The sequence below is a fragment of the Toxorhynchites rutilus genome, chromosome 2, assembly GCF_029784135.1.
Source record: "Toxorhynchites rutilus septentrionalis strain SRP chromosome 2, ASM2978413v1, whole genome shotgun sequence".
Lineage (NCBI taxonomy): Eukaryota > Metazoa > Arthropoda > Insecta > Diptera > Culicidae > Toxorhynchites > Toxorhynchites rutilus.
The window spans coordinates 61323768-61338692 of record NC_073745.1 but is presented as its reverse complement, the minus strand read 5'-3'; the positions used below and the strand labels follow the sequence as shown (position 1 = coordinate 61338692).

Here is a 14925-nt window from a genome sequence, read left to right as displayed (position 1 = left end):
TTTCCAAAAAATTTTTGGTATTTTTCGTATAAATTTAAACAATTTCCTGCATTTCATTCTTTAACACGAATTTTGTTGGTGTCATAGTTTTTGAGTTATAAATTTTTGTATAAATTTAAGAAAAAAAATTCCCTTTTTCTAAAAAGTTGTCTAATTATTTTTTGAATATTTCAAGTATTCAAAGTTGCCTCAATGACCCATGTCTTTACACCCACAACGTTCTACTGCTATCTGAGATGGTTGGCATGAAATTCGTCATAAGGGTGACCTTAAAAAGGCGTTTTTTTGCTCTAACTTTTACATTTCAAATTCTACATCAAAACGTTCTTCATACGACTTTTAGAGCTTATCACGACCAAAATTTTGCGATGCAGAACTTATCAATATCTTAATCCTACTCAAAGTTATTGGTGGTTTTTCACCCAAAAACTCATGTTTTCAATTTAAATTTACTCAAACACGAAAATAACATAGTTTTGAAAATCACACAGTAGAATGGAATATGCTCTTTCAAATTTCATCAATAAACTTTTGTTTATGTTTGCCCCAGAAAGAATGGCAAACAATTGCAGAGAGAGTATTTTTCGGGTAGAAGTATCAATAACTTTGAGTGAGGTTGAGATATTTACAAGTTTCACATCGCAAAATGTTTGTATTAGTAAGCTCTAAAAGTCCTTTGAGACAGTTTGTATGTAGAACTTGATATATAAAAATTAGACCGAAAAAACCTTTTTTTTCATGGTGACCCTAACGCAACATAGAAAAAAGGTGCTATATCGGTTATTTTAAGAGATAGGAAAAAACTTTGTTCTACAAAGATGTTTCAAATAACTGGGACTACAACATTGTCCAACCATGTCCATACGAAAGGTGAACTGAAAACCTGCAAATCATACAAAACTGAACCTTGATTAAACATTGTTCAACATTGGAATAACTGTATTCTTCCATTCCATTCCAGGTGTCGGAGTGTATATATCGCGAATAGAGGAAGGTTCGGTAGCTGAACGGGCCGGTCTAAGGCCCGGCGACACGATACTGGAGGTGAACGGAACCCCGTTCACGGCCATCAACCACGAGGAAGCGCTCAAGGTAACATATATCCGATTTTGATCAGATTTTACTCACCTTTGCTCATGAATTTTTGGCACACTAATTAGGTTTACTGACATCCACTTACACACACACACCCATTCACAAACATACATTCAGCTCTGTTCACAACTTTCAATCTGACTGAGAAATGATGATGTTTACTAGTTTTGTTTTCGACACTGAATGCATCCGAGCCGATTTGTTAACACTTTTATGTAACTTTCTTTTCGAAATGCCTTTTTTGTAAGCGAATAAAACATCACACCTTACACTTGCATGGAAATTGACTTCAATTGCCAAGACTTTTACTGAACACGTGAACATTTCGCGAAAATGGTAAACTATGGATACTTCATGTCACCCAACGCGCTTCGTTGGGTGACCTGAATATCTTGCTTCGGACCGTTGAACATTGAATCATCATTTTCATCACATCCTACTACTTACGTTCACTTCCAACACACATATTTTCTCATATGATATTAACGCAGGAGAAGAGAAGGAAAAAGATTGGCAATAGAAAGACTCTATCACTTTGAAACTCTCCCTCACTGTTTCCAGTAGATTTTGGTTCGCGTAGAGTTGGTGGTCATATATTTTCCTTGTGCACTTGAGTTCCCTCCCCCTTTTACTATGATTATTATTATTATTGAAATTCTTTAGAAAGTAATTAGATGACTGCTTGTGCACCGTAATACGTTATCTGCGTGTCCCAATTTCCCAGCGTCCCGAAAAATGTCTTCATTACAATATTCTGTTCCTCGCCGCGCCCCAAAATGACTCCCACTACCATGCACTTTTCCAAACTTTTCCTTTCCTTATCCGCAAGCAAAAGTTGCTAATGTACTAAAATACTCCGGTGCAGGCAACCGAGGACCTGTCCCGATGAAAAATGAGAAATGCGTCTTCTTACATCGCACAGACGATTATGCTTTTCGTTCGCCCGCAAAAAAAAGCTATCCTGTCGGATTATCGTCACGGTGCAGTTTTTGCTCCGGAAGTTTCATCCTGTGTACCATTTCCACCACAGCGACCGAATCGGACTCTGACTGTTGGGGAGGTCGTTGACTATTCCAGAACTTGAGAGAAATTGGGAAGAGAAAAAACAAACAAATCCCCTCACGCCCGGGAGGATTAAAGGGAACAAAAAAACTTTCGGTGATTGAGCGGATCTTAGCGACAGCTTCGGATATTAGTTTTTTCGGCTTCCAGGAATTTAAACAAAAGTCGGGTGTTAAGGCCAAACTGCCGCTTCGGAGTTGTTTGTTCGCCCTCGATTAGTTGAAAATCACACGGAAGTGGTTTATGGCAATTGACAATTGTTCACGATGACTTCAGGGCATTTAGTGTTCAATTTGGGGGAGGGAATGAATCTTCTGAGAATATGTAAATCGGGAACACCACCACATTCATCCAATAAGCGGATTTCCACCAAGGACCACCAGGGTCAGGGTCCAGAATTTCTTCCCAGAAAAAGGACTCCACCCAAAGAAACAAACAGTTCCAACCCAACAGCCACACCCACACGCAAGGGAATCCTCCGTATGGAATCGAAAGAGTCTGCCCCTCTGGAAGGATTGTGTTTGTTCATGCTCATGTGATGTGAAACTTTGCTCATTACTTGTGTAAGTAAGATTCTCTTCGCCCCGGTAACGAACCAACTATCAGTTCATGCTCAGAATCCATGTAATTACAACAGCAACAACAAAAAAATATAGCAAGAATCCATTCGTGTGGTAAACTACTGCTTGCACATTTGTTTTTGCTCCTGTCGTTCGTTCACTAGAACTGTTAGGGATTCCAGCTGAACAGCTCACTCCATGCCGGAATGACGGTAATAAAGATCTGACCCGGAACAGGGCCTCTGAGGAAGGCCGAAGAGACAGAAAGTGCGGAAAGACGGAAGAATTGGGAAAAACCTGAAAGGGCAAGAAGTATAAAGCGACTGTATCAGTTTTCCGCTCTGGCCATGGTTTTCTTTGTGTAAACTCTCGGGGGGATGTGGGATGAAAGTTCGTTTCCATCGTGTGCCCTCCGAGAGGAACATTGCTGCTGCCGGGGGGTTCGTTGCTTTCTGGTATTTTATGGCGGTTGTAAACAGCGAAATGGAGTGAATTATGTACACTCGGAATCATGGCTATTGTCTTCTTTTGAAATATCAAAATGCATCGGAAAAAAGTTTTGATCCGGAACTGGGTCGCGGGTTCCGTTACATTGTTGGTTTCGATTGATACAATACAAGTTTAAATCCCTAGAGGATCCTCTATTAGCAAGAAGATTTGTTCTTTTTATTAATAGGCGGATCAATTGTTTCCATGTTTTCGATTCCTCTAGAGACTTTGGTGTGAAGGTGTGTTAGGAATTCTATTTTGTTTTCCCGTTTATGAAAATGGCTCTTATCTCTTGGGTTTCTCGGAAGAAACATTCGCATTTCGGAAGAAATAGATTCTGAATTGATCCAATACATATTCAATAAAATTCAACATGGCTCTGGCTCGTGCAAGGTAATACGAACTTTTAAATCTTTATAGTTAAAAGTTGTTTCGAGCCCTAATTGGAATCCATAATTTGAATATACTATATCTGGGAAAAGTTAGTAAGACATTAGAATTTTTCTAAAACCTACGCAATTTATGAACTCTTCGTAATAATGAAGTGCTGCTCAGCCGAACGAATGGTAGTCAAAATGTGCGATACCTTGAGAATATACAGGACAGCCCATTTAAGTTCTTACATGCAATTTATTACGAGCTGAATTACTTGTGGCCGGGCGTTGTCATGCAGCAAAATCACTTGACCTTGTCTTTGTACAGGCACTTTTCCTCCAATCATCGTTTCAAACGCATCGTTCTTTCACTTAAAGTGGTCCTCTAGTGTTCAGAAAACATACGCAGCGCTGCGCTAGAGTTTTATTTTCATCAGCGCGCGTTTAAAACAAACGCGTGTTCTCTCTTGGTGCGAAGTGCACAAAATTTATAAACTCGACAGCGCAAAATGTACTCAGCGCAGAATTCAGATGCCAAACATCTCTTCTCACTAGTGTGATGCGAGCCTTATTTTACACACACACACACACACCCACACACACACATACACACACACATACACATCAAATTCTAGCGCCCGCTTTGTCTTCGCTCGTTCTAAGCAACGCATAAAACCAACAGCGCGTCTCCGTATACGCTTGTGCGAAGAAAAATATCTCAACCAGGGCCCGAAATCTTCGCAGGTGAAAAATGAAGACCGACTCTACACTCCGTAGCTTCGCTTCGACTAGAATTGCTTCGGCAGTCGCCCACAACAAAAAGAGACTTGACTAGAAAATGAATTGACCAGCGTTGACTAGCAAGGATGACTGGTGAACTAGTCCAGTCAGTGGTTATTTTAACTGACTCGACTAATGAATACAAATCTGCCTCTTCATTCAAATGACTTCAATCCACACTTCCATTTCCCACTGACACTAATTTTATACCCGCGTATGCAATCTTATTTTACGTTCATATAAAGAGAAACGAAAACATGATTTCTGATGCAAAAAAGAAGTTACCCCATAATGAACGGTTGATTGTCTACCCATCGTGAATTCAAACCAACGAACTTAGACATTTAACAAGCGTTAGTACAGGGTGGGCCATTTAAAGTGGAAGGATTTGTTTTTGCAATAGCAAAGTAAAGAGGTGGAATTTTTAAAATTTTGTTTTGAAATTCATTTATTTTGGTCCAAGGAGATTTGTTCTAACTACTTTTTGATTATGATATCTCGTAAATGACCGCCTCTGGCCTTGACCGCAAAATGTGCCCTTTTTTCGGTATTTTCCATCACTTTGCCCAATGTTTCGGCCGATATGGCAGCAATTTCTTGTCGGATATTGTCTTTCAGCGCAGCCAGGGTCCTTGGTTTACCAGTGTATACCTTGGATTTTAAATATCCCCATAAAAAAAAGTCAGGAGGCGTCAAATCAGGTGATCTCGGTGGCCAGTCATAATCGCCGTTTTTCGATATTAATCTTCCGGGGAACATTTCGCGCAATAATTTGGTCGTGGCAGCCGCTGTATGACATGTAGCGCCGTCCTGTTGGAACCAGTAATTGTCCAATTCATTTTCACGAACATATGGCAATAAAAAATCGGTTATCATTGTCCGATAACGCTCCCCATTCACGGTCACCATTGCTCCATTTTCGTTTTCAAAAAAGTACGGGCCGATGACTTTATCGGCATAAATGCCACACCACACAGTAACTTTTTGGTCGTAAAGAGGTTGCGTTTCGATGAATTGAGGGTTTTCAGTAGCATAAAACCGACAATTTTGTTTATTCACTCCTCCATTCAAGTTGAAATGCGCCTCATCAGACATTATGATTTTTTGCCAAAAGCCACAATTGAGAAGTTATTTTGAATGTACAGCTGAACAATTTCAGCCCGTTGTTTAGGTGTGTATTGTTCCATGGTTAAAATTGTACTGAAATGACGCTTCCAACGCGGTATGACACTTGTTAATCTGACATCTCTATCAAAAGTTATGGGGTTGTCAGATGCTTCCACTTTAAATGGCCCACCCTGTATTAGTAAATAGCGAGCACACAAACTGCACGCTATTTTATACGTGTAAGTAACTTTCGTGTACGATACAAAAGAATCTAGCTCACCTGTAACGTATGTCAAACCACGCTGAACTCAAATATCGATGCATGCACATGTACATGGGAGAGAGAAAGAGAGGAACGAATTCGTTTTGGGGGAAATCACTTCAAAATGCAATGAGAACAATTTGACTGGGAAGAATGAAATGATATAGTCGAGTCGGTAGAGGGAGATAGCGACTAAACGCCCGACTGACTGTTCAGTCGTTTTGGCGGAGAAACTGCGTGAAGAAGCCAAAAGTCATTACTAACTGACTACGGATATAGTCAGTCAGATAGTCAGCTGACTATCCTCAGTTGACTATGACTATGCAGGGCCCTGCTCGAAATTACTGTACAGTGTATGTACAGTTGGGTGTCAATGAGAATGATCATCTCTAATTTCAAAAAGTTACCTCATAAAAAATATTCACCACCTCGAAAAAACTGCTAAGACCCAGAGTGTCGGTTTTTGACAAAAAAAAAGATGACACAAGATCTCAACGTTACATGCAATTTTAAGACATTTGGCATCATTTTTTTTCTCGAAAACCCCGATTCCTCTTATTCCTTTTACTCCTTGTTTACTCCTTACTTTTTTTGGAATACGAAACGAAACGTATGGTTTTGAGTACCAATAAAAATAGTTATCTCGTTTTTTCATTCGGAACTTGCTGCCAAAATGTTGATTTGCACGATAATATACCCTATGCAATATATTAACTCATTCGAACTTCATTTTTTAGTTTAGCGTTTGAAAAACGAAAGATCATTGGAAATCGGGGTTTTTGAAAAAAAAAAAAATGTTGATGCCAAATATCTTAAAATTGCATTACTCGTCGAGATTGACTGTTATCTCGAAAAAAAAAGTTTAGTCCAATATGTGACAGTATACACTCTGTCCCACTTGCTGCTTTGTGTCATTGTGAAAACAAACAATGCTTCAATTTATATTCTAGTGTGTAGGTATTGGTGACTACCATACACTACATGATTTTCATATGTGTGTGTGTGCAAGCGCTGAGTGTAAACGAATGTTTTTGTATTTTCAACTGTCAAGTTTCTATAAGACCAGTTACATTTTCCGTTGTTTCAGTTGTTTTGGTCAATTAAATCTGAAAAATTCCAAAGGGAAAAGTCCTCACGGAGAGAGAAGAGTGACAAATCGATGCATTTCACCAAGAAAATGTTGGTATCAGAGAAATTGCTCGGCGGATTGGACGATCCCATCAAGTAGTGCTCAATTATTTGGCGAATCATTAATGCTAAGGTAAAAAGGAGAGAGCTCCACGTAAATCGAAGCTCTCTGACCGGGATAAGCGGGAAATAGTTAGAACAAGTTCGAATACCTTAAAATCGCATGTGCAAATAAATAAATATTTCAACTACTTAACTGCTCGGGTGACAATTCATCAAATTTTGGTAAAAAATCCTCACATAAAGAGGGCTTAAAAGGTTAAAACTCCTCATCTTACACCATCTCACCTCGGAAGACGTCTGAGTTTTGCCAAAGCGACAGTGGGACATGGTATGTTGTGACAAAAAATGTTTCCAAAAGAATACATTTTGATATATACCATATCGAAGAGTTCTTCAATGTATAGGTAATCTTCACTAAAGAAAACAAGTTCAATTCGGATGGTCCTGATGACTTCAACGGCTACTGGCGTGATTTATGGAAGAAGGAACAGTATTTTTCAACCAGGAATTTTGGTGGAGGCTCGTGCATGGTTTGGGCGGATTCTATGTAACCGGAAAGCTCAAGACAGCTTTCATATCATTCAAGAATTACATACATGTTCTGTTCCTCTCTTCTACCGTTTTGCGTGGATATCGTCACAAAAATTCACAATAAGCAAAATAATGTTTCCATTCATACCAGAATTCTGTTAAGAATCTTAGGGGGGATCCTTGTACGCAGAATCTACACTGAGGGAAAACGGTACACCACGATTGAAGAACTCAAGGTCGCAATTTCGGAAAAATGGAAAAATATCGAGAAATCCGTTCAGCAGAATTTGGTAAATAGTTTTCCAACACGTATTTCCAAGGTTATTAGCCGAAATGGCAAGGTTACCAATTATTGACATGTAAATAGACCTATCGTTTTGAATTTTTCATTGATAATACTTATGAATATTGAAGTGGTGTTATAGAAACTGGACAACTGAAATTGTCATATTTAAGCACAATAAATAAACAAACAACTTTTTTGAACGGAATTGACGTTAAATATACTTTATTCTAAGCAGTCTACAATGTATTAATGTATCTTGTTGAAATTCTAACTGTTTGTGTTGCAACGAAATAGAATCAGGGTGGTCTTATAGAAGTTGGACAGAGTGTACAGTTAGGGCTGTCAGAGTATAAGTCTAAAGTATAATGAAAAGTAGGTAGTTTATATATTATTTCAAGCATCTATTCTGCAATGATTGTAACTTCTCAAATATTGTTTTGCATGTATGAATCCACACTATTATTCCTTACTGCAATTGAAAATGAATGCATACAAAATAAAAATTGATTAAAATTTTTCTGTGGCATAAAAGTGAATACTGTCTTTAAAAATTCAGCAAAGTAAGCAATTTTTTTTTTCAAGATAGTTTATTTGATACATCCACGATATTAGACGCAAACAATAGTACCCCAAGGTATTCAAAGTGTGTTACGCTTTCAATTGAAACATCCATAGTCATAGGGTCAGAGCAAATGGGGATTTTTTCTCTTGTAGAATGGAATGGCTATGTATTTGGTTTTCGATAAATTGAGTGACAATAAATTACATTGGAAGTATATTCACAGAATAGTCATATCTTATCCAATGTTTGACACTACACTTTTGACATCTGAGCAAGGGTAATATAATGCTGTGTCAACTAGCAGTTCAAATAAATGACATGTTCCCGATATCGTTTATGTACAATTGAAATAATAGTGATCCGATATTACAGCCTTGGGGTACACCAGCATTTATTTGACATAGGGTACTTTTTGGATTATTTGAAGATACGTATTTTTGTCTATCAGAGAGAAAACTTTGTACAAGATCGTTGGCTTTTCCTCGTACACCATCCTTTTTTTTAATACTTTTTTGTGGTCGATTGTATCGAAAGCTTTTTTGAGATCTAAAAAGAGTGCGCCAAAAATCATGTTGCGATCGGTTCCTTGAACTATTTTATCTACAAGTTCAGTGATGGCAGTTGTAGTGCTGCACCCATGTCAGAATCCATATTGAATCTTGTAGAAAACTCGATGTTGATTCAAAAAATCAAGAAGTCTCTACACAAACAATTTTTCAATTACTTTATTACACACAGATAGTGTTGAAATGGGTCTGTAATTGCTCGGAATTGTAGAACCGTCGGATTTCAATATTGGTGCAACCACTGCTCGGATACCTCCCTGTAGACTATATTCTAATGAGGGGCACATACCACGTGGACAGAAAAAGCACGATTTTAGACACCCCCCTCCCCCTACGTGGACGAGCGTGGTCATTATGTATACCCCTCCCCATGTTGTCCACGTGGACATTTCTTCATTTTTTGAAAAAAAAATCGGAAAGTAATTGAATTGCGCTTAAATCCCATTTTAAGTTTTTTTTTCTATTTTCTATTTTATGGTTTGACATTGATAGAAATTTTAGTTCTATAAAAAGAAGCAGGTTGTTCTTAATTCTTTGATTTTCTCCCCAACATTTCCTGTGAAATTTTTTTTTATTAAATTCGTTTATTTTCACAGGCTGAACCTGTGAAATTATTTGTATAGCTGTTTAGTTTCTTCCAAAGTCTATTCACGTTGATATTACAGGCCCATTTATACGTTGCTAGTAGCTGACTTCACAATGAGCAGCTACTGACACGCGGTGAACTCGCTTGACAAATGGTTGACTCGCCTCGTCCGTTCACACAATGTGAGCTGCTGGCAAGAAACTAGATACTACGGCACGGGTTTATCAGAGATGCCAGGCGATTTATCAAATGTCCATCAAATAGTCAGAAACAGCAATCACCCAGCGTGCAAAACAAAATAACAACGATTTCGTTTAGGAACTATGAGGGTTTTATTTGTTTTTCCAATATTTTTCAAGTTTATAAATATCTTCGCATATTTTCAAATATCTTAAAAATAAAGACATGTAAAGACAATATAATGATTTGGCATCCCTGATTCGAGCGCTAAATTCTGTTTTTGACGTTTTGAGGGATGCGAGTGCGAGTAAATTCAAAAAACTTTGAAGTAGCTCGCACGCCGAATCACACATGACACTAACTGGCATGATGTGTTCACACGGTGGTAGTAGCTGCACTGCAGTAACTGACTAGACCGACTCGTATGCTTACTCGCACCGTCTGAACCCGGCTTACGTTATATTACATTTTTTATTCTTTATTTTTTGAGACTTTCAGTTATCCTCTCCTCTTCTGAGACTAATGGGCTGGCAAAAACGACCAAATAAGTACCGCGAAGCGTGTTTGCAATGAACTTATTACCAACATTAATTGACTTTACATGCAGATACGGATAAACAATTCAAAATGTTTATATCACGAGAATTTCAATACATTTAAACAATGGGTTGTTTTCCTTGGTCGTTTGAAGAAGATGTCCGATTGCCAGAATTCCTGGTGGTGTATCCCCACCGTTCAAAAAAGCCGACTTTTCTTTTTCCCCTTGTCGCGAAGGGAAAGAAACAAGAATCTTTGGATTACAATTTCTTATTTAAAATTTAAAATGCATAGCTCCTTTCAGAAAACAAAACAGTGTAGCAGTTCATGAAAGGTAATCACCAAGGAAGACCACAAATTCTCCCGTTGATCTCATAAAAATTCCGAAGGTTCTCGTATTTCAGGCAAACTGTTTATGCAGCCTTTGGTCCTCCTGAGAAACAGCCTCGCTTCAACGGGGCATTTCCGTGGTGTTTTCGTGAGATAAATTCGACAACAGTTTGCTTCAAGCCCATTGAACTCGCTCCCGCTCGAAAGTTTTTTAGGTATCGGTGGGAGGTCAGAGTGAGTCACGGGTTGTACGAATTTTTTACTAATACAGTCTGGGCCGTCTCCTCATCTTCACTGGTTTAGGCGAGGAAGCTCACAGTTCTGGAGACTATCGCCGGGTCCACGAAGATGTCAAACGGAGGTTACCCTACTTCAGCGCATACCGAGACTACTGGTGTTTATGGTAGCAGGCCAAAGATAATCCGCAGTGCATTTTTGTAAAAAGAAAAAGACCACCTTTGGCCACCCGTCAACGGGTCATTCGGTTATTACTGTTGTGAAGTTTGGTAATGGTTTCAAAAGAAAACACACAGTTCTTCCTCACCGCGTCGACATGGTGATGGAAATTCAGGTTGCAGTCGACTACACAGTATTTTCACCGTTCTAGGGCGAGAGATGCGTTCGTTGTAAATTTTGGCTCCCGAACGCATCCCTGTTGTAAATTTTGACCACCATGTTAAAGTTTCTGCTCATTTGCCTCTAAAGTAGGAAACCTCGATAGACAGCTCAATTACCAATATCATTGGTAACTGCCTAGATCTTGATGCTTAATGCCATATGCGTGTTCCTCATCACTACTAAAAGGTTATCTTCCACATAGGTGCAAACGAACAGTAAGATGAAATTTTGAGGTACACTAGTATATTCGTGGAGGCGCTTGGAACTGGTATACCCAACTTTTACCTCGCCGTCTGTCAATGTCTTCAGAACTAGTGGAATCCAGGTTCGATTGTACGTCTTCTGTCGGTTCTTTTTGAATACAAAATACGGAATTCCCAATCCCACCAGACACAAAGGATGATTTCCTCCAAGTGAAGATCGGTTTAGGGGATAGCTAATGATGGTTCATTTCGCTTGCCCAAACCCATTTTCTGGCGTAAGAGTATTCCTATCTTATCGATACACATTTTTATCTATTACACAGTAGCCATTTAGGCGTAAGAGTATTCCTATTCTATCGATGAACATGTCGCCTTTTTTCGGCGTGAGAATATTCCTATAAACCAACATTGTTGTGATGATGATGAAACTTTTCATCGTCCATCCATTGCAGTGTTTTACGTAACCAAGGTTAACCAGGGGCTCATGAATATAAATATTTGTGATGAATCTGCTATTTCATGTGTTGTGTACTGAGGATTATTCTTGATCAGTGTCCTAATTTGTTTGTCATCAGTGGCAGCACAAACTTCCCGGACAACCCAATAGAAGTGTGTTCTAGAAAATATAACAGTTCAACGAAGATTGTCTTCGTTGCCAGGGACAACACCTCCAGAGATACGGCATTCGCATCCGTATGTTGTTCGTGTTTAATTTTGGAACCAAAACTTGGGAGTATTAAAAATTTAAACAAAGCAGTTTTGGTGGAGTCTTCATCTCTCATTTTCATCCATGATTCTCTAAAACAAATGAAAATAAATCGATTGCTCTTAATTCGTGTATGTTATTCTCAGAATAAACAGTCAGGAAAGAATTGTATTGACTTTGTATTGACTAAATTTTTGATTCGATTAAATAATTTCCGAATTTAATTGAATTCAATATATTTGCTATGTAAGTGAAAACATTGAATAAATGTCATGTAAGGTCAATTCATGCATTGTGATAGATTATGTTCTTCGTTACAAGTAAATCCTTTCACGTTTGTATGATGTCTAGGACAAAATATGTGAGTGGAAGAATTATGAAACGACTTTTTTATTTTACATTTCCTTCTGAAGTTTGCATCTCTCAAGTATGCGTACTTTTCGAACCGCGAATTTGCTTGATTTGATGAACTTCAGGCATTAAGGTTTTGACATGTATGTCGAACGCATATTGTTTAATCAAAAGGCGTTATCGCAGCAAGTGGTTATCAACATTTTATCCAATCATCAAATGGTATGCGAACAAAATCAATGAGCAGAGGATATGAAGGCATATCCTTCAATGCAATCTTGAATAACCGAGCCAGAACGTTGTGTTCGTACCCACTTTTGTAATCCGTGTTAGAAAAACACTTTTCGGAGGACAGAAAAAACATGCGGGTGCATGAATCAACAACTTCAACTTCTACTTTTTATACTATAGAGGCTTTAAACTTGAAAATTCATTCGCCTCTAGTGTCTAGTGTTTCGATTTTCTCAGGTTCCTAAGTTCAAAAGACCGTGTTAAGGAAACATATTCTAAAGGGTGTGTCACATCAAATTGCATCACGGAAAAAACGCTGTAGAAATTTAATTTTTAGGAATTATATCTTCAGCTTTCGCTTATAATCAGATAAGAGTGTATAGATCACGTTGGCCATGCTTCACTGTCAATTTTTCGTAAGTTTGGAAAAATATCGTCGAACGAAAAAAAGCGTCGTGAATTAATCCTGTGCACTCATTTCGAGAATCCGGAGTTGTCACATCGAGACATCGGTAAGATGCTGGGAATCGTCCAATCCACGGTCAGCAGAGTACTAAAACGATACTTCGAGAACCTAACCATCGACCGGAAGGTGAAGAACGGCAAAAATGGATGCTCCGTCAGTGAAAAAGATCACAAGCGCGTCGTTAAGCAGTTTAGACGTGATCCGAGAAGTTCGGTCCGGGATGTCGCCAATAAGCTGAATTTGTCAAGTTCATTCGTCCAGCGGACCAAGCAGCGGGAGGGCCTGCGTACATACAAGGTTCAGAAGGCTCCTAACCGCGACGAAAGGCAAAGCATGGTGGGGAAGACGCGAGCCCGGAAGCTGTACACCGAAATGCTGACGAAGCCGCATTGCCTGGTAATGGACGACGAAACCTACGTCAAAGCGGACTTTCTTCAGCTGCCGGGCCTGTTGTTCTTCTCCGCAGAGGACAAATTTAGCGTTCCGGAGGAGATTCGCAAGCAGAAACTATCCAAGTTTGCCAAAAAGTACATGGTGTGGCAAGCGATCTGCTCTTGCGGAAAGCGGAGCGCCCCCTTCGTGATGACCGGCACGGTAAACGGGCAGGTTTACCTTAAGGAGTGCCTACAGAAGCGTTTACTACCACTATTGAAGCAGCACGAGGGCTCGACCATCTTCTGGCCGGATTTCGCTTCGTGCCACTATTCAAAGGACGTGTTGGAGTGGTACGAAGCCAACGGGGTCACCTTCGTGCCAAAGGAAATGAACCCGCCCAACGCGCCGGAGCTTCGCCCAATAGAGAAATATTGGCCGATTATGAAGCAGGCCCTCCCGAAGAACCCAAAAGTTGTCAAATCGGAGGCGGACTTCAAGAGAAAATGGATTTCTGTTCAAAAAAAACTACAACCTGACGTTGTACAGAACCTTATGGACGGGGTAAAGAGGAAGGTGCGAGCATACGGGCTTGGGCTCGAAGTATGAATAAAAAGAAAATGCCAAAAGTTGTTTAATAGTTTTTATTTGACTGTCTAGAATTTTCAAAAGGATCGGTCTACTGGGCGAATTTCTACAGCGTTTTTTCCGTGATGCAATTTGATGTGTCACACCCTTTAGTCTGCATAAAGGCAAGCGAGTACAAAAGTACTCGCAGTTTGCATTTACTTGCAAAGCCAATTCCCCAGATACCTTGATTTTGAAGTCTGTGTTAGGGAACAAAAATCTCCACACTTTCATGTATTTGCAATGCCGTTTTCCCCAAGACTACTTGGCTTTGATGGCTGTGTAGGGAAAACCGTAAATCGGACCAATCAAAACGAAGCAGTTAGGGCGTTTAGATAACGCTTTACATTTTACAGTTATTCAATTGTTTATCTAATGAAAAATAACATTTTATTAATCGCGATAGATGCGTAGAAATATTCCCTATCAATTGATGCAAATATCTTTCCGATCCAGTAAGAAATGTTGGAGTTATATGTTTTCGGAATCTTTCATTTTTTCCTGCATGTTCTGTGTTTAGGGTTTCATTTTACCCCCCATATACTCTGGTTAGACGTAGTCCCACGTCAATATGAATATTCGACTATCAGTCAGATCAACCATTTTATTGATATATATGGCTTCTTTTGGAAATGCAGAATGCACGTATTGTTGAATACAGAAAGGATTGTTTTTTAAACCATTTAGTGTGTCCACGTGGATATTACCTGAACCCGCTCCCCCCTTATCGTGGACAAGTGTGGACATTTTCGTAACCCCTACCCCCCTAAAGTTGTCCACGTGGTATGTGGACAGCCCCTGAATATATCTGAACAAATCCTCGAAAATGCAGTTGAACTCTCTATTATGCCAA

At 39.2% G+C, this 14925-nt stretch overlaps 1 protein-coding gene across 9 annotated transcripts in view; it reads left to right on the top strand.

Moving 5' to 3' along the window:
• The window catches only part of LOC129771049 (whirlin), a 550739-nt gene that overhangs the window by 257054 nt on the left and 278760 nt on the right, over window positions 1–14925 (top strand). For all 9 annotated transcript variants that reach the window (XM_055774327.1, XM_055774325.1, XM_055774333.1 and 6 more), the window contains one exon: window positions 962–1092. In XM_055774327.1, coding sequence (XP_055630302.1) covers window positions 962–1092 — 131 coding nt within the window. The remainder of the gene's footprint in view (window positions 1–961; window positions 1093–14925) is intronic.